The sequence below is a fragment of the Lissotriton vulgaris genome, chromosome 5, assembly GCF_964263255.1.
Source record: "Lissotriton vulgaris chromosome 5, aLisVul1.2, whole genome shotgun sequence".
NCBI classification, from domain to species: domain Eukaryota; kingdom Metazoa; phylum Chordata; class Amphibia; order Caudata; family Salamandridae; genus Lissotriton; species Lissotriton vulgaris.
Window position 1 is genome coordinate 1,603,714,225 of NC_141693.1, and position 20,909 is coordinate 1,603,735,133.

Sequence of the window (20,909 nt, forward strand, 5' to 3'; positions counted from 1 at the left end):
ATCGTAATCTGAGGGTGTTCACGGCATTGGCAACGTGTGACACTTTTTTATCAGTCAGTCGTCCAGGTAGGTGAATACTTGAATACCCTGTCTGTGCAAATGAACAGTCATCAGTGAACATACACAGTGCAGTGGAGACTGACCAAGAGCACTTTGAATTGGCAATGCTTTCTGATTACCACAAATCAGCGATACCAGCGAAGTGCAGGGTGTATTTGTATGTAAAAGTAGGCATCATTCAGGTCGAGAGTGGTCACGAAGTCGCCTTGTTGCAGAAGTGGAATAACATCCTGGAGAGTGATCCTATGAAATTGCTCTGAGAGGATGTAATTTTCGAGGGTCCAGAATGGGCCTGAGGGGCCCATCCACTTTGAGAATTAGGAAGAACTGAAATTATATTCCTGTGCCCTGGGGATGATAAAGGGGGACAGGTTCGATAGCCCCTTCGTGAAATATTGCTTGGACTGATTCCCTGAGTAACATTTGGTGTTCTGGGGAGAGTTCGTGATTGCAAGATGGAATGGTGGGAGGTGTGGAAATGAGCTCCAAGAAATTACCATGTTGGATAATGTCCAACACCCACTGGTCGGAGGTGATGTTCTGCAAAGTAGAAAAGAACTGTTGAAGACGCTGTGTAATCAGGGGTTGGGGGAGGCAAGTCATGGTTTGGTGTTTGGCAGCAGCTCCTTTGGGGGAGCCACCTTTACCTCTACCTTTAGAATTGTTGCCTCTGTAGGATCCCCTAAGTAGCCTCTGGGAGAGGGATCCTGGGCCTCTGGACAGTGGTAGGATTTGGAGGCATCAGGTGAGATAGTCTTTGAGCCTCCACGGTACGGTGTGCGATGAAAGGAGCTGTGAGGCGTCGGTGTTTGTGGTGCGCCCATAGCCTTTGGGTGTTTCAGCATCTTTTTTAATGTTTGGTCTTATTGCACACCGAATAGATGCTGACCATCAAACGGCATGGGAAGCAGGTTCTGCACAAAATCTGGCTTAAAGCTGGAAATACTTAGCTAAGAGTGCCTGCCCAGAAAGAGACTGGAGTTCACTCCTCTGGTGGCTGTGTCCATGGTATCTAATGCACAGTGGATAGTTGTACTAAGAGATATGTTTTCACTCAGAATCAATCTCATGACTTTTCCTGTGCTCCTCTGGTAGATGCTGGAGGATCACCTCCATTTTGCCCCAGTGGGCGCAGTGATAACTGGAGAGTAACACAATGGAATTAGTAATGTGCTAATGATTGGCTGATTGCGCAGCTACCCTCTTCCCTGCTACGTCTACACACTTACTGTCCATGTCTGGAGTGGCATCACCAGTTGCTGATTGTTGGCCGTCTTACGTGATGTGGAGACAAATGAGAGAATCAGTGAGAGCTACCCACAAATGTAAATGGGGTCAGTAGGGTAGGCCTTGTACTTTTTGTCCACCCTAGGAATTATGACCCCAATGAGGACAGGATCTTGAAAAGTGTCTGTCGTGTGGCGGAGTATGCCTTGAGCATGGGAAGATATTGGGTGGAGCAATGGGTGGAGAACAGGGTTTCAAAGAGGAGGTCCTCTTCCAAATGGAAGGGGGGCCCCTACGAATAAGTTCCTGTTAGGATATGGAATTGTCGAGCAGGGAGGTGCGGGCAGGGTACTAGTCTGTATCCCCCATAGGATCTGCATCATAGGAGACCAATAGGTTGCCCTGTGGAGTAGTGTCAAATGTGCCCCCCACCCCATGACCACCTGTGTCAGAGTGAGGTGACCCCTAGGATATAATGTCAAGGAGATCCCATGAGAAGTAGGCGGGGAAGGAGAATGTTGAGGAAGAGGGAGGGTTGATGAATGTGAATGTGTGAAGGGTATTGTGCTGGTAGCCTTAGACACCTTCTTGCGCTGCTTTCATGCAATCACCAAGGACCCTTCCAAAGCCAAAACCAAATTCTGCAGTGCCATGACCAATGTAGCCAAATGGATAAGAGACCACTGCCTCAGACTCAACTCTGACAAAACAGAATTCCTGATCTTCAGGAAGAATAGCTACATATTGGACCACAGCTCGGGGCCAGCAGAACTCGGACCAACAACCATACCAACAGACCACGCACGTGACCGTGGCATTATCCTCGACAGCCAACTAATCATGAAACGACAAGTAAACGCAGTTGCCTCCTCCTGCTTCCACATCATTTGCATGCTCAGCAGAATCATCAGATGGATCCCAATAACCACCAGAAAGACAGTCACGCAGGCCTTCGTCACCAGCTGCCTTGACTACAGCAACACTTTCTACGCCGGAATTTACTCCCACCTCATCAGAAAACTCCTGAACATATAAAACACTGCAGCCAGACCCATACTGGACCTTCTTAAACGGACCCAAATCACCCTCCCACCTCAGAAACCTCCACTAGGTTCCCATCCAGAATGGATAACAGTTCAATATCCTCATGCATGCCTACAAAGCTATGCATGATCACGGACCATCCTACATAAACCATTAACTTAACTGCCATCTACCTGCAAGATACCTGCATTACCCCTTTCTCACCCCCGTGTCCGTCGCATCTGCCGTGGGGGCCACTCCTTCTCCTACATCGCGGCCAAAACCTGCCCCTCCACCTCCGAACAGCACCCTCAATGGCAGATTTCAGAAAGACCTCTAGGGGTGACAGTGCTGCGTTATACAAATGCTGATTGATTGAGGACCATGCGCATTACCAGCAAGAAACAGGAGTCACAGTACCTTGTGACTCAAAAGACTTTTTCAAAGAAAGATAACTTGCACACATCCGGGCCCGAAACTCGGTGGTAGGAATATGCACCGCATGTGTATCTACAGCCACACACGCCTCAGACATACTTTTCCTGTAATGTGTAGCCATATATAAGCAACATATCTCTTTCCTCTGATCCTGAACTAAAACACTTGCTGAATATATCACCTTTTTACTACAAGAAAGTAATCAGTCATTGGTTCTTATATTCACATCTCTTAAGACCATGGCATAGGAGGCAAGATTCTCAGGCACAACTCCCTCCTCCACCTCCCCTTATATGGCCACAATACTACTGATCTTTCTAACAATAACATCCTTGTGCAGGTACTCTTTAAAGGACACATCAACCAAATCTATACTAACGGTATTAAGTCCAATATACCCACAATTAGAGTTTGTAAACTGACAAGGAAAGTATCTACAATCTACTTTTAACTCCTGCATACAGATGGGCCAATTTAATAAGTAACGGGAAAAATCAAATCTCCTTACAAATCTCTAGCATTACCGGTTTTCAACCTTTGAATGGGGACTCATCCCTTCACTATAACAACATGTTCAATGATATACAAACTACTCATAGAATTAACCTGGAGCCTCGACCAAGGAAATCATAACGGACCGCTCTAATTAGGACAATCTTGCCCTTGATGAGAATAACAGTTGCTTGCTGCAGAAGCCTCAGAAGAAGCAAGTCAGTTTCTTATCTTGTAGACACTATTGTGATGAAACACGCTCGCTGTGCACTCTTGTTGAGCGATTTATTGTTGAATACTAAGACGAATATAATGAGCTGCTCCACCTCACGGCCACTGTCCGTTGCCCGCCGCTGTCCCCACCACGAGATCCCATTCTTGAATCCCATCATGCCAGTCAGCTGCACGACACTAGGCACTGGACCAGAGGGATATAGCAATCTGCCTTGTAAAATATTGTGCAATAGAAAACAAGAGACTGGCCTGGATATATGAAAGGGCAAGTGTGAAATATAGATCACTGAAGAGAAGAGAGAACCAGTACAAGAAAGAAGGTGATCCGGGAGATTACGATAGAGAAGAGGGAAGAAGCACAGAAATAGTGAAACAAGAGTACAAATATAAGATCGTGAGAGATCAGTTATTACCAGAGGAGAGACTCTAGCCTAGGTGGTATTTATGAAGGTTGGGGTAAACATAGGAAGAAAGTCCTTACTCGCACAGTCCAGCATTCCCTGCTTTTGTCACTTTTCCACAGGGCTCATCCTTCAATCTGTCCACACCTTCCTTCTGCTCCAGAACACGACAACCACCTAAGAATGTAGAGACATGTGGAAATGAAACAGCTTCTGTCAATAATAGCATCGACCACTTCACCTTACTGGTGTCCATTGCCCATAAAATGTGGTCCTAAACGATTCCAACAGAGACAGAGGGAGGATGTGATGGTGGGTGCAACATGAAAAGATCCACTCTCAGCAGTTTCTTTGCTCTCACCTCCAGGTGCTGTCTGTGTCCCTGCAGGAGGGTCGGTGTTGAAAACAACATTGTTATCCTGAAAAAACAGAGGAAAGCTTGATAAACTTAAAAAAAAAAAAGGAAATGAACGGAAATGAAGAGCAAAATCACTGGAAAACACCTAGTTATTACTGTAAGCAAGCAACTTGTAATCTCCTAAATACCCAATAGAGAATATTCTGAGATGTTAAAAAGGTTCTTTACATACACAATTACCACGGTAAACAAAGGAAATATTTGGGAAGAACAAGGAGATGTTTATTGGAAAACAGTGCCACCCTGTACTGATTTAGAACAGTAACTTGCCGATAACAGGGAGATGAGCTTAGATTGTGGTGAACTCAAGCCACATTTGTGGATGAGGGGTCAATAGGTGGTCTTTCTTGCACTATTACACTATCCTTCGCCTGGAGGTGACAAGACTAAACAATTTCTACATTACCCTGTACCTCACTTAACTGAGACAATACTCTACCCCATGATCAGATGTATACTTGATCAGAATATGTTCTACCAGTTTGCTTATGATGTACTGTACTTTCAAAATACAAATGCCAATGAAAATGATTTTACAAAAAAAAGCCTTTACCTCACTAAAATGATATTTTTTTAGCTTTTTCAGCTCTGTATATTGCAATCTACAATGTGTAGATTAATTTCTGCATGTTTTTCAATTAATCAAAATACACCATTTGTGATAGTATATTTGGACTCATCGCGGATCAGGATGCCAACATGCTGTTGAGCTTTCACTGGTGCATGTATGTATATGTGGGCTAGCGACCCTTGACCCTGTCACCACGTAGGTCGCTCCACTCACCGCCATGCAGCACTTGTGTGACCTGAACTCCTGTGCTGCTGCCACTCGTTTTTGGTCTGTGCCTGCCTTTCTGTAAATTTGTACTATTGTGCCTCCATGGTTTTTCTCTTTCCGTTTCTTTTACACCCTTGTGCCCCCTGCCCCCTTGTGCTGCTACCACTCGTTTTTTGGTCGGTACCTGTTTCTGCTGTAGAGTTGTATCACTGTACTTTCTTGGCCTCTCTCTTCCTGTTTTCACCCACCCTGTACCCCCTTTTTCTCCCGTGCCTCCATTTTCTTGTGTCCCCTTGCCTTCTGTCACCCCACCTGCTCCCCCTTCCAGGATTACCGCAGCTGCATCCCCTGCGGCCTGCCCCCCCCCACAAGCCCATTGGCTACCCCACTCCCGCCTCCCAGTTGCTCCTCCCTCCCACAAACCCTCATATGGAGGCCGCGCCACTGGCGCGCCGAAGGTGCACCTAAGGCAAGCCCGTCTGCGCCTGTCCGCACCTGGACCGCGCCCAGCGCCAGGGCCCTTGGCCCCCATAAACGTCACAATGCCCGCCTATACTACGACTCCAGCACCCTCCACGCACTCAACGCCGGACGATCACGCACCTGCTGCCTGGCCACTCCAAAGCGCACCCAAGGACCACTCTCCTGTCAGAACTGCAGCTTCACCAGCATCCGGCCCGCCATCCCACCCACCGAAGAACCCAATCTCTTCAGATGCATCCTGCTCAACATCCACTCCGCCCGCAAACACGTTGTCAAACTCTGGGACCTACTCGACACCAACACCCCGGACGTCGCCTTCCTGACGGCAACCTGGCTAACCCCCTCCTCTGCACCCGACATCGCCATAGCCTTCCCGGAAGGCTACAAGATCTCCCGCAAAGACCGCACCAACGGAGCAGGAGGTGGAATTGCCATCGTCCACATAAACACCCTCAAAATCTCTACAGATGCCGACGACACCCCCAGATCCACACCGACCCAAACACCACTCTCAGAGGCACCCTCATCTACAGACCCCCCGGACCCTGACCACAGTTCAGCGACTCCATCACCGACTCCATCAGCACACACGCCCTTGCCTCCACGGACTACATCCTTCTCTGGGACCTGAACTTCCACCTCGAGAACAATGATGACTCCAACACCCACACCCTGATCGACAACCTCGGACTCAGACAAATCGTCACAATGCCCACCCACTCCGCCGGCCACACCCTTGACCCCATCTTCTCAGCAAGCACGCACGTCTTCTTCAACCACACCACCGAACTTCACTGGACCGACCACCGCTGCATCCACATCACCTTCCAGAAACCTACCAAGCACCAACGCACCCAACAGATACCCCACAGCACCTGGAGCAAGGTCACCGAGGTGCAGCTAACCACCTCCCTCGCCCGCAGCCCACCCGTGGACCCGACAGACCCAGACGCCGCAGCCTCAGACTATCAATCAACGACTGCGCCAACACCCTCGCCCCGCTCAAGAAACCACCCACACCAGCAAGAGAGCCAGCTGGTTCACCGGAGACCTCCATCTGCCTGCTCCTGTTTCCTGCGAAGTTCATCGAAAAGGCCGTCAACAAACAACTGATCAGCTTCCTTGAAGAGAACAACATCCTGGACCCGTCTCAGTCTGGGTTCCGCAGCAACCACAGCACCGAAACGGCCCTCATCGCTGCCACCGACGACATCAGGTCCCTGCTCGATAACGGAGAAACTGCGGCCCTCATCCTACTGGACCTATCAGCCGCCTTCGACACGGTCTGCCACTGCACTCTAAGAGCACGCCTCCCCGACGCCGGAGTCCAAGAAAAGGCCCTGGACTGGACCACCTCCTTCCTCCTCGGCAAAACCCAGAGCGTCTGCCTCCACCCCTTCCGCACCAAAGCCACCGAGTTAATCTGCGGCGTACCCCAAGGCTCATCCCTCAGCTCCACATTGTTCAACGTCTACATGGCTCCACTCACTCATGTCGCCCGTCGGCACGACCTCAACATCATCTCCTACGCCGACGACACCCAGCTGATCCTCTCCCTCATCAACAACCCGGAGGTCCTCATCCTCGGTCCCACCCCCTCGGCCTGGGACAACTCCTGGTGGCCGACTGCACTAGGAGCATCCCCTACACCCACCGACCACGCACGCAACCTAGGGGTCATCCTCGACTCCACCCTCTCCATGACGAAGCAGGTCAATGTAGTCTCCTCATCCTGCTTCAACACACTCCGCATGTTTTGCAGGATCTGCAAGAGGATCCCCGCCGAAACGAGAAGGACAGTCTCCCAGGCCCTCGTCAGTAGTAGATTGGGCATCGCCGCCACTGATGACATCAAGTCCCTGCTGGACAACGGAGAAACGGCGGCCCTCATCCTCCTGGACCTGTCAGCCGCCTTCAACACGTTCTGTCACCACACACTACGAACACGCCTCCACAACGCTGGGATCCAAGAGAAGGCCCTGGACTGGACCACCTCCTTCCTCTCCGGTAGAACACAGAGCGTCCGCCTTCCACCCTTCTGCTCCGAAGCCACTGAGATCATCTGTGGCGTACCCCAGGGCCCATCCCTCAGCCCACCCCAGGGCTCATCCCTCAGCCAAACTCTGTTTAACATCTACATGGCACCGCTCGCCCATGTCGCCCATCGGCACAACCTCAACATCCTCTCCAACGCCGATGACACCCAGCTGATACTCTCCTCACCAAGGACCCCCACACCGCCAAAACCAACCTACACGAAGGAATGAAGGCTGTTGCTGAATGGATGAGGAACAGCTGACTGAAGCAGAACTCTGACAAGACGGAGGTCCTCATCCTCGGATCCAACCCTTCGTCCTGGGACGACTCCTGGTGGTCGACTGCACTGGGAACCGCTCCAACACCCACCGACCACGCACGCAACCTAGGGGTCAACCTCGACTCCACCCTCTCCATGACTAAACAGGTCAATGCCGTCTCCTCCTTCTGCTTCAACACTCTCCGCATGCTCCGTAGGATCTACAAGTGGATCCCCACTGAAACGAGAAGAACAGTCACCCAGGCCTTTGTCAGCAGTAGGTTGGACTATGGATATGCCCTCTACGCAGGAGCCTCGGCCAAGCTCATGAAACGGCTCCAACGCATCCAGAACGCCTCTGCACACCTGATCCTCAACATCCCTCGCTGCAGCCACATCACACTCCACCTGAGAGACCTGCACTGGCTCCCGGTCAACAAGAGAATAACCTTCAAGCTCCTCACCCACGCACACAAGGCACTCCACAACACCGGACCAACGTACCTCAACAGACGACTCAGCTTCTACACCCCCGCCAGCTCCGCTCCGCCGACCTTGCCCTCGCTACAGTCCCCCGCTTCTTAAGAGCGACCTCAGGCGGCAGATCGTTTTCCCACCTCGCCGCAAAGACCTGGAACACCCTCCCCATCCACCTACGGCAGACCCAAGACCTGCTGACCTTCAGAAAACTCCTCAAGAGCTGGCTTTTCGAGCAGTAGCAGCATTCCCCACCCCAGCGCCTTGAGACCCTCACGGGTGAGTAGTGCGCTTTTCAAATGATATGATTGATTGATTGACTACGGCAATGCACTCTACGCAGGAGCCCCAGCCAAACTCCTGAAACGGCACCAACGCATCCAGAACGCCTCCGCACGCCTGATCCTCGACATCCCCCGCCGCAGCCACATCACAACCCACCTGAGAGACACTGGCTCCCCATCAACAAGAGGATAACCTTCAAGCTCCTCACCCACGCACACAAGGCACTCCACGACACCGGACCAGCATACCTCAACAGCCGACTCAGCCTCTACACCCCCAGCCGCCAGATCCGGTCCGCAGACCGCGCCCTCGCCTCCATCCCCCGCACCTGAAGAGCGACCGCCGGCAGCAGATTATTCTCCCACCTTGCCGCCAAAACGTGGAACAGCCTCCCCCATCCACCTACGGCAGACCGAAGACCTCCTAACCTTCAGGAGAGTCTTCAAGACCTGGCTTTATTTATTTATTTATTACAGGATTTGTAATGCGCATGGCTGCCTCAGCGACGAGGCGTCCCAGCGCAACCAGAAACCAGACAAGAGCAGGAAAACATAGCAGGTAACAGGAATCACAAAGTAGGGAACAACCACGTCTTCAGAGATTTGCGAAACGTCAGAAGGCTAAGGGTAGCTCGAATATTTAATGGAAGGGAGTTCCACAGTTTGGCCGCCAAGAGGCAGAACGAACTGCCCCCTGCCCTCGCTTTCCTAACACGGGAGACACAGACCAAACCTTGATTAGCCGAACGCAGAGCTCGGCTAGGCAGGTATGGCTTCAGTAGGCCCAATAGCCCCACGGGGGCTTGGAGCCTCAAGTTTTTATGTGCAGTGCAGAGCACCTTAAACTGTATGCGCGCTTCGATTGGCAACCAATGCAGCTTCACAAGAACCTGGGCCACAGAGTGAGATTTTGGGAGAGCAACTAACGTGCGTGCGGCTCCATTCTGGACTCTGCATGCGCTTGATACTAGCTTTATTGGCACCTAAATATAAAGCATTGCCGTAATCAAGCCTCACCAGGGTGGAAGCCTGCAAGATGGTCTGGCGCACTCTGGGAGGGAAGAAACCTAGCAGAGGTCTTAGTCCTCTCAGAAGCCCAAAACAGACTGCGGCTATAGCTTTTGTCTGCTTATCGAATGTTAGTCCGGTGTCGAGCCAGACACCCAGATTCTTCACTGTCTTTCGGCAACGGCGCGGGCTTCAGATGATCAGGCCACCATTGCTCTGATCAGAGTCCCTGGTCCTTCCCAAACAATAAGATCTCAGACTTGCTGGCATTTAGTTGGAGGCAATTAGCCTTCATCCAGGCCGAGATGGTCGATAGGTCCTCTTTAAAGTTCTCCAAATTAGTCCTGCATTTTTTAGAAAAGGCAATCACTAGCTGAGTGCCGTCAGCATACGACACCAAGGACAGCCCCCGGCCTCTGGCCACCTCCGCCAAAGGTCCCACAAACAGATTGAATAAAAGTGGGCTCAAGATGGAGCCTTGAGGGACTCCTCTGCCCAGAGAGTGCTCATGAGAATGGAACGGTGGTACGGACACTTGGAACAACCGCTCGGCCAAAAAGGACGGAAACCATTCCAAGGCAACATCCCTAATGCCGATCGACCAGAGGAGCTGAAGGAGAATCTCATGGGACACCGCATCAAATGCGGCGCTTAGATCCAATAGGATCAAGGCCGCAGAATCATCTACATCCAACCTACAATGGATGGATTCCGTGACCGCCAAAAGAGCGGATTCTGTACTATGGCGAGGATGGAACCCGTGTTGGGATGGGTCAAGGATATTATGCTCATCAATGTAGTTGGATAAGATGGAATTTACATGTGCCTCTACCACTTTCGCCATGAAGGGGAGCTGAGATATTGCCTGGATCATCAGGATCAAGTGATGGCTTTTTTAACAGTGGAATAATCTTAGCGTGCTTCCACGCCCTGGGGACGGAGGCTGGCTTCAAAGAGAGGTTAACCAATTCTAAGGCCACCGGGGAGATAAGAGAGAGGATCTGGCGGAAATGATTCGCAGCCAGCGGGTCAGCCGGCGACCCTGACTTGCACTTAGCACTTAGGGTCTGAAATTCCTCCAGCGACAATAATGGCAGAGCCAACATGCATGCATACGATCAATAGCAGCATTCCCCCCTACCCCTAGTGCCTTGCGACCCTCACGGGTATGTAGTGCGCTTTATAAATGCTATGATTGATTGATTGCTATTTATAAAGCACAAACCTACACGAAAGACAGCAGAGAGCTGTACATTTACCCATGCAATATACAGAAAAACTATTGTTTTGAGCCGAAGGATAAAATACCAATAAAACATTCATCATCAGAAGTACCAGAAATTATCTGCTTGGCCTCCCTGTGAACTCATTACCAGACGACCACGGTGCGGCTCATTAACAAATCACCAAATGTTCCTTTGCCCTTCATATACGATTCCACACAATTTATCAGTATAACATGTGCAGAGAATTTAGATCCATATCTTCTGACCAAAGGAAGAACCTATGAAGTTGGAATTAGTACGCACTCAGTTCTTCAGATTACAACACACCGGACCATAACCTACAACTAGTCTCTACTACTAGGACCACCAACTTACTACACCTTGCAACAGCGCAAGCTCTCATCTAAGATTCTCGACCATCGCATTCTTTTGGGCAACAGTATGCAACACATACACTCTCAAACAACGGCCTAATTTGGTATGCATTAACGAAAATATGAAAATGTATCACCTAATGATGTTAATTAACTGAGGACAAGTTTATATATAGTTTTCTCAGATAAAGTGATCTGTCACCCCCGAGGGTTTGGTTCAGCAACATGAAAAACTGAAAATAAGTATGTAAACATCACCTTATTATCTGGTGCTATAGTTTAGGTGTGTATATTCTCCAACACAGTAATTACGATGAGAATATTCTATGGTAATCAACACAAAAGGTTTCTAATGCCGTACATCAGTACATCATTTAGTGACAGTCTCAAGAACAGGATTTCACAGGGTCATTTTCCTGAGTCACCGTAATTTTGAAGAGCATATACTCTGTTGTAGCATTTTTTTTTAGATATATTGCCTTTTCCAATGATTATGTATTTCAAAGATATTATGAAATCGTATTCAATGGCACAAGAGAAGAACACGGGCATGGTTGCTGGCACTGGAAGAAATGGTCCTATGTCATCTTGAATCTGATCATGACAAAGCTCAATGTGCACTTTTTTTAACTCAAATAAATATAATCCTATTTGAAGTCCAAACACTAGGATAACACGGAGGATGTGAATGCAGAATAGGTTTATGCTGCAACAGCCTTATCACACTAGCCCACATAGACTATGCGGTTATCCTTAGCCCCCTCTCAAAACCCTCTCCTCAGTCCCTAAATGCTCCACACAGCTTTGATTACGCGTCATGTTGCCCTAAGCAATAAGGTTCTGCTCTGTTCATTACCTCAGCCTGGCAACTCTAATCAGCATCCTTTTTATCGACCTTCCACTCCAGGATTGCCTTACCCTGCTCTATCCTGAACCTTCCATCTCAGCCTATCATAACCTAACATGCCAGGCAACCTTGTCCTTTGTTTTTCTTGTCCTTCTGGGCCACCCAGACATGCCCTTCTGCCCCAACTATATGCTTAAGTTCCCTCTATACCAGCCATCGTACCTGGGACCCAACTCCTTGCTGATCTAGCATTTCTTCTATTTTCAACTCACAGATGCCAGTCCTCCTAGCTGACACTCAACTTTCCCCCCATATCCATCCCCCATGTGCTATTCCTTCCTGGCTTAACTCTCAGTCCAGCCCCAATCCAAGCCTAACTCACTTTCAATAGTTTCTGCAGGCGGTCCACATCCCAGTCACGGAGGTAGAAGAGGCAGTCTCGGGGGTGGTGGGCATGCAGAGTCATCTTTACCAGGCAGGAGGCATCTGTGCATTTCTGAGAGGCAAGAAAGTTAAACACTCATCAGGGAAAAGGAGGGAATGACCAGACCCAGAAGAAGTGTGAAGATCAAAGAGCCTTTTACATCCAAACCCAAAGTATGCAATATGTAAATCTATAATACCCGTGATTCAAAGAAGTGCCTGATCTCATTAATGACTCTTAAGCATATAGTTAGAGAAACAGTCAAATACTTGATCTTACGTTGTTGGTGTGGAAGAAGGTATTGTAGCAGCCACTGCAGAATTGATGTCGGCACTGGGAGCAGATGAAGTGCATGCAGCCGCCTCGAGCAAGGGCATAGGAGAATTTACAGTGAGGGCAGTCTATGGAAGAGCAAAACACACATGAGTGCTGCACAGGGTGAACATGGCCAGAGCAAGTGGCCATTGTTAAGAATGACACTGTACAACATCAGGGGAACACAGGAACCTAGATCATATAACATAGTGGACAAGGAATAGGCGAAGTATCACAGGAATGCGCAACAAATATTGGATCTCTCAGAAACATACATCAGATACCGCAGAGTTGTAGGGCAGAGGCGGGTTGATGTAACAACACTAGAATACAGGAAACTCATCACAGAGAGTAGTGTGACACAGACTTAACACCTTGATATAGGTGGATCGCAGGCCCACGATTGCAGTGTCGCAGTAAAACACTTCCCACTTTCCACGGGGTACACAACTTTGTTGGATTTGCAGCCACCACAATTTGTTGGAGTGCCCGGGAGATTCGAGTCAATCAAAGAACAATAACACTAAATGCATCCTTTTATTTATCTTGAAATCATATTCCCAGGCAGGCTAGCAAGTTCCAGAACGGGCGTGAGCCTTCTGCCTAATGTAATTGCATTGACAGTTAGGGGCAGTTTCATAGGACGAAACTTGTTGGCAGAATAACAAGACTTGTTTGAATCATTGCTTTAAATTAACATCTGCTTTCTGATTTTTTATAATATACGGGGTACCAACTTAATAAAGGGAAACTCCTTTGGCTACTCCCCAGAATATGTTTAGTAAAAACACATCTGGATTTTTGCTTCTATCGGGTTAAGATTTATCAAGAACTTCCATAACTGGCAGAGTCAGTCAGGGTGGTGTTTAACTACCCTAACATGGACATTTGTCCAATGTCGAAACATGTCCGGATTTATAGTGGGTCAGGTGGTTTCTCTAAATATCTTTAAATACCTGTAAGATGGAAGGGGTACCAACAGGTAGAACCACTGCTTAAAGAAACCTAGGCATTAGTTGTGAATGACCTGGAGGATGTGCTTGAGTTGTTTTTCTCCCCTCTTTTGCCTCCCACCCCCTTATGTAGCAGGGTTACACAATTAGAAAAGGACGAATTGTAATAGGTGACAGAAGGTTTCTGAAGGAAACAAGGGTGGACTGGATTCTGATATGTGGTGGAATGGAGTTTCAGGTTGCGAATAAGGTAGGGCGTAGTTGGGGGGAGTACCACTGCGCGGCATTCTGCAGAATTGATCAAAAACATTGTTAACTCCCCGGAACTCCGTTCCCTCTCACCCCGATTAATAAAACAGAAACCTCTCATACCCTTGATAAAACAAGTAACTATCATTACATGCAAAAATGCATATAGTCATCTCCAAAAGTGAAAATGAAAATATAGCAAGCAGTAAGAGAGGTGATGATTTTGGTGTCATCATCAACCAAGGGAGAGAACCAAGCAGATGCCTTGAACACAAAGAGCACATCATGCTGAAATGATTTGGTAGTGGTCCCATCCTCCGAGAACCACCCCAAGCACAGTTATGGGCAAAAATACAATCCCAACCAAAGGCCCTGCAAAGCATTATGGGACAGTATTCTAGAGTGAGGTGAATATTATAGTATCCAATATCAAAACATTCCTCAAGGAGCAGGCTCTCGGGTTCAGCTGAGAGCTTATACTATAATATTCACTAAACCCTAGAATCTCTGCCCATAATGCTTTGCTGGCCCTTTGGTTGGCATTGTATTTTTTCGGGGAGGTCCTAGGAGAACTGGACCACCACTGAATTGTTAAGCCTGATATGCTCTTTGTGTTCAAGGGATCTGCTTGTCCCCCCCAGGTTAGGGGTGACCCCAAAATCATCACCTCTCTCATTGCCTGGTATTTTTCAAAGTTCACTGTTGTGAATTGGTTATATGCTTTTTAACATGTTACGGTAAAGTTGTTCTATCAAAGGGTTGCGGGTGCAGTAGCTAACAACTACATAGCGGCAAATCTCCGCAACCTCCGCTAGCAGAGCGGACTTCATTCCCCACGATTAGGTGCGAACCCTTGGAATGAACGATTCTTAATGGAAGATATTTTGAACCTGTTCACCTCAGTCCTTTGGGTTTGTAAGCTCTTCTGATCCTCCCAGAGCAAGATAAAACAGAAGACAGACTGCTTCGTAGGGATTCTGCACTGCTTGGCGTTGATCTTAGCATTTAGAGGCAGCTACTGAGAATGCGAAAATGTAATTAGGGCTAAACACCCTCGTGGATTTAAAGGAAGAACACAAACAGGTGAGATAGGGGGCAGTGGAATGGACAACCTTCATGTCACCTAAAAAGAAATGGTGGGTGTTCCTCCTATGTATCAAATAGTACATCTTCAATTTTAGCAGTTTGAGGGAAGAATACAGACCTTCTAATTGAGGTGGTAGGGTGAAATCCAGAGAAGGAGCACAGAAATTTCGGTACTAAAAGAAGTGAGGGAAGATTCAGCAGAGTAAATAAGCAAAAAGAGTTACAGGTTCAAGTTCTCCTATTTAAAAAGACGAACAATGGCACCAACAAAGGTGAAGGGAGATAAACAAGATCACCTAAGATACTATTGGCGTATACTCCAGTGTATTTGTACAAACCTTAGAGTCTGGCATACAGGGAAGATATACTTTGTTACCCGTACATCAGAGAAATGAGATTGATGTTATGTTATTGTAGGAAAGTAGGATCTGCTTTCATGATTACCCCCACTTTTTGCTTGGTATCAGTATGTTTTTGACCTAGTCTGACTAGATCCTGCTAATCAGGACCCCAGTCACTGTGCTTTATCCTTAAATTGACCATGGTAAGTATTTTTGTACATCCACAATTGGCAACTGGTGCACCCTTGTATGTCCCTAGTATATGGTGCTAAGGTACCCAGAGCATAGGTACACCAGGGGTCTCCCATGGGCTGCAGCATGTATTATGTCATCAATGGGAGTCCACTTAAACTGTGACTACAGGCCGACCATTGCAGCCTGGGTGAGTTGGGTGTTTGCACTTCTCACGACAGATACGCTTCCTTATATCTGAGGTCACTGCACTTAAAACCTATGTCACCTCTATGGCAGGCGCTTCAGTCCTGAGGCCAGGGTGCTTGGTAATAAGTGTGAGGGTGCCCCTGCATGTGCAGGACAACCCTACAAACTCCGCAGTCGATTCTCCAGGCTTTGTAAGTGCAGTTAGCCATTTTTATACATCAAGTGGATATCGGTCATTATGAGAAGTCTAACTATATAGTGGCTGCACCGAACTCGGTCATGTTTGTTATCAAATATGTTAAAATCAAACCCTAACACTGATTCCCGTTATGGAAGCATGATCCCATGTACTGGGGTCTCCCTGGGGGGACCCCCCTGTACCTCTGGTAGCAGCCTTTCAGGGTCTGACAGCGTGCCAGTGCTCCTGTCGACCACAGACAATTCTTCCCTCTTGCTACTTGGCCAAGGTCGAGCAGGGGAAGGTAGAACAGTAGCTCTCCTGTCACAGAGAGGTGTGAGCACCTCCTACACAGGACTTAGCGTATTGGGCTGGGGCAGGGGCACTTGCCAGCACCACCAGACTACTTTGAAGGGCACATTTGGTGCCCTTCTTGCATACTCTAGTTTGAGCCAGTTCAGGGAGCACCTCGCTCCTGCTCTGGCATGAACAAAGGACATGGGAGAATCCTTCCCTCTGTCCAGCCCCTCCTCTGGGAGGGACCCCCTCAGTTGTTCCAACCCTTTACTTAGGGTACTTAAGGACTTACCTGTGAGAGGTTACTTAGATTTGTTTTGGGAAAAAACAAGACTGAAACCATTTATTCTTCGACTGTCTGGACACTTGGGCTTTGTTAGACTTAGCCTGAAAATGAGACTGTTCCAAGGAAGAGTCTTGCTGTTCTGCAAGTCTTCTTTGTCGTCTGTATCTGTACTTCTGCCAGGTTCTTCACCCGGACATGTGGGCATCAAGGACACCCAAACTAATCCCCCTTGGAGTGAAGGAGTCACTACCCTGCATCTGCAGGCACCGCAAAGAAGCTGACCGGTCTTCTACTCCTGTCGTCCTACAGACTTCCCGAGGCTCAGCAACAAGGTGGTGGTTCTGCAACTCCCTCGAGGCCTGAATTGTCCTTTCTGCCATTTTGAGGACAGTATAACTCGGAGCCGCAGTGACTTAACCCCCTGTTCACTCCGTCGAGTTGCCATTGCCAAGTCTTGTTGGCGCTGCACTCCAGAGATCATCAGGCTATAAGTAGCTCCAGCATTTCTTCACTCCAAGCTCAGCGTCCTCACTGCATCCTCTGCACTGTGGGCCTTTATTCTTGGTGAGCTGCTTGGGGTCCTCTTGAGACTTCTGTGCCTTAGGCCTGTGGGTCCTCCTGAGGTTCTTCTACTGCTTCAGAGGGTCCCTCTGCTTGCTTGAGCCCTGCTCTGACTTTTCTGCTGTTGGTGAGTCCCTTAAACCTTACTGGTTCCAATGTTGTTCCTTCATTCTCTACGCCAGTTGCGGCTACCAAAGCTTGTTGGTGATACCGCCGGACACAAACCGCCTAGTCACCAACATCCGACGTGGGACAGCTCGTGTCTGGCTCCTGGTCTTCCTCAGTGTCGCCTGGACCTCACAGCTGCAGCGATAAGGTCACCTTCGACTCTTCTGAACCTCCCGACATCGGCGGGCATTGGGTCTTCGTGCATCCTGGTCACTCCTGAGTGGCATAGACTCTGTCCCCTCTGCATGTAGGTTCTTCACTTCCAGAATCCATCCTTGGATTCCACAGGACTTCATCATCTTCTACTCCAGAGGCATTTTCTTCTAAGTCTTCCATTGTCGTCTAAGGAGGTTACCAACGTCTCTTCACATACCAATGTGTGAGTGGGTATTGTGTAATAAATAGAAGTATTTTTAAATAAACATTGTGGTTTTTTTTTTATTTGACATACACAATAATATTAAACGGTTAAAACCAGCTGCTTAACACTCCTTCAAGATAATCCTGAAGGCCAGCTACCACTTTGAGAGTTTTCTATGGTTATCAAAGACCATTAAAATCACCATAAGGGTTGCCTGGATTAGTGCAAGGTGCATCACTTAAATAAGTGTGCACCATATACTAAACCATCTTCCTACACTGTAGGAGGATGGGTTAGTATATGGTGCACACTTATTTAAGTGATGCACCTTGCACCAATCCAGTTATGCAATTTGTAAAACCCACTGCTGCCCCAAAAGGGCATCCTTACACTAATTTACCAAAGTGATTAAAGAGACTGACCGAACTATGGTAGTCTTGAAAGGAGGGAAAAGCCACGTTTTAAACTTTTTCTTGAAGAATTGAAGTAAGGTTTCAAGGCAAGTGTGCAGTTGATGTTCAATCCATTTTTCTGCTGCAGTATATGAGAAGGCACCACTTCCGTCCGGTGGACATGCTGTACAATCAGAAGAGCGGCATTAGAGGAGTGAAGGCGCCTGTTCGGTGGTACTTACCTCAAAATAATTGGTATCATTGCCATTTAAAGAGCTTTACATTTTTCCTAACCACTTTCAGAATAGTGAAGCGGGTTGTTGTAATCAGACATACTTATTGTGCCATGAACAGATCATTGTCAAGCATTACACGTAGGTTTCTTGCTGACTGGACAAGAAAGGAAGGAACTCCAAGAGCTGTTGACCACCATTAATTAGACCATATATAGATCTGCCTGAATAGAAGGAGTACTTCTGTCTTGCCTGAGGTGAAGTATAGGGCAGCTTGCATGCACCCAGGAGGATATGGCACACATGCATGCCTGGAAGTTGGTTTGGGTTAGTTAGGGATTCTTCAAAATTGTGACTACAACTTGAGTGTCATTAGCATAGGATAGTATAGTGAAACATTTAATCTTACTAATTAGACCAGGGGAAGCAAATGTATGTTAAATTCATGACGATGTGTTGATCAGTCTGTCCAAAAGATGATCAGAAGAAAATCATGGAAGGGGTGGGGTTAAACATTACGTAAAGGTAAAAAAGTGCTTACTTGGTTTAATTCCTTTGCCCATGTTCAACTCCAACTCATTTGCCCCTTATATTTTCTTCCTGTACTCATTATTCACATCATTTCAGAACAAAACTCAAGAAATATAGCAAAAAGTTTCTTTTTTGTTTTTTACAGCCTTATAACGTTCTGCTTCGCGTTAGGACAGGCAGTGCTCCACACCATATAACATTTTGTTTAGGTTTGTTACTGTGAGACAAGCCTGGATGTACAAAGCCTCAGCAGAATTTTAGCATGTGCACAATGACACAAATCATGATCTCACCGATGCCATTCTCCTGCAGGTACATTGCCAGGCCCTGCGCTTGGTACTCAGGATCATTTTCACGCTTCCAGTTCAGGAACTCCTCACAGCTGATGCCTTGATGCTGTACTTCCCACTACATTGCCACAAAATGAGAAGAAAGCCAAAAATAAATCTTTTAGGGAAAAACTAGCCAATTGGACCTGCTCCTCCACAGCATTAAACGTGAAGAATCGACCTCACCCTGGTAAACTAGGGGATCTGAAATTATGCAGAGTTAAAATGTTTCATTTTTTAGCTGAAAGACCTTGAAAATTCGAAACACAAGTGCCACATTTTTACATTTGCATGCATTGAGTGTTCCTGAGTGTGACATTTCAATGCCCTTTTAGTGACCAGAATTGGGAATCCTTTGCGCAATATAATCCTCTAGAAATGACCTTAAAACAGTGATAATGCTCCTGGAGTACGTCTGTAAGGTCAGTTAACAATGTCCCTTTCTAACATGATCGTCCTTGCACTCTGGGACTTTTGAGCTCATTCTATATGAATGGAAAAGACCAGAGTAAGATGAGATGGTTAGAGCAACGAAACAATGCAGATTGCCCCTGGCCAAAAGCAGGGCTGGCCAAAGGCACCAGTCAGAGGATAGAGCCACTCCATAGCGTTTCAACAGTCTTACACTAACAACATCTGAACTCTCCCCACACGCTCCCTTATTGATAAACTAATATTGTAAATAGAACATGTTGGCCGTTCTCAGACCAATGAAAGGTCACATATGTGATTATTTCTCTTTATTTCATTCTTATTTGACAATGATTTGGAGTAATAAACTGTAATGCATCGCATTCCTGTCAAATGACTGCCCTACTATTAGAAGGTCTGTATACAAATCATGAAATGTGTATTCACTGACATTGCAAAGGGTAGACACATGATGGATCCCGCCCGAAACCAGGAAGACGGTCACACAGGCACTTATCACCAGCCGACTGGACTACGGAAACACCCTCTACGCCGGAACCACAGCCAAGCTACAGAGGAGACTCCAACGCATCCAGAACGCCTCCGCCCGACTCATCCTGAACATCCCCCGACGCTGCCACATCTCCGGCCACCTGAGGGACCTGCACTGGCTCCCCATCAACAAGAGGATCACGTTCAGGCTCCTCACCCACGCACACAAGTCTCTCCACGACCTGGGCCCCAAGTACCTCAACGACCGACTGACCTTCTACACGCCCACCCGCCAGCTACGATCTAACAGCCTCGCCCTCGCTGCCGTACCACGCATCCGAAGAGCCACCGCTGGAGGCAGATCCTTCTCCTACCTGGCGGCCAAGACATGGAACTCCCTCCCCATCCACCTTCGACTGACCCAGGACCATCTCGCCTTCAGGAGACAACTCAAGACCTGGCTGTTCGAGCAGTAGCGAACCCCCTCCCTCAAGCGCCTTGAGACCCTCCCGGGTGAGTAGCGCGCTATACAAGTGTTATGATTGATTGATTGATTGATTGTTGGCTGCGTCTATTTTCTCCAGCAGCATCTAATCATGAGAATACAATTCATCGGCTGTCCTATAAGATAGTCACACGTAACCCCATAACTAGTGAACCTAGCAGCCAGCAATGGTTTTTATAAGCTTATAGCATGTTGCATTGTTCGACTTGTAGTTTTCCTTTTTACCTAGACAGTTGACTAAATAGGCAGAACTTTCTGATGACGTGACACATGAAAGTTTAGACTAGGCTCATTAAAGGTTCTTGAAATTTACTTTAAGGTCCACGTGGATCTGGGAGGAAGGTTAGCAT

The 20,909-nt window shown here is 47.8% G+C and overlaps 1 protein-coding gene across 3 annotated transcripts in view; it reads right to left on the reverse strand.

Moving 5' to 3' along the window:
- Positions 1 to 20,909, reverse strand: part of RNF31 (ring finger protein 31) — a 628,898-nt gene that overhangs the window by 76,975 nt on the left and 531,014 nt on the right. For all 3 annotated transcript variants that reach the window (XM_086923745.1, XM_086923746.1, XM_086923747.1), the window contains exons 16-20: positions 19,116 to 19,230; positions 12,770 to 12,891; positions 12,449 to 12,562; positions 4,237 to 4,294; positions 3,956 to 4,052 (exon numbers count right to left, since the gene is read on the reverse strand). In XM_086923745.1, coding sequence (XP_086779871.1) covers positions 3,956 to 4,052; positions 4,237 to 4,294; positions 12,449 to 12,562; positions 12,770 to 12,891; positions 19,116 to 19,230 — 506 coding nt within the window. The remainder of the gene's footprint in view (positions 1 to 3,955; positions 4,053 to 4,236; positions 4,295 to 12,448; positions 12,563 to 12,769; positions 12,892 to 19,115; positions 19,231 to 20,909) is intronic.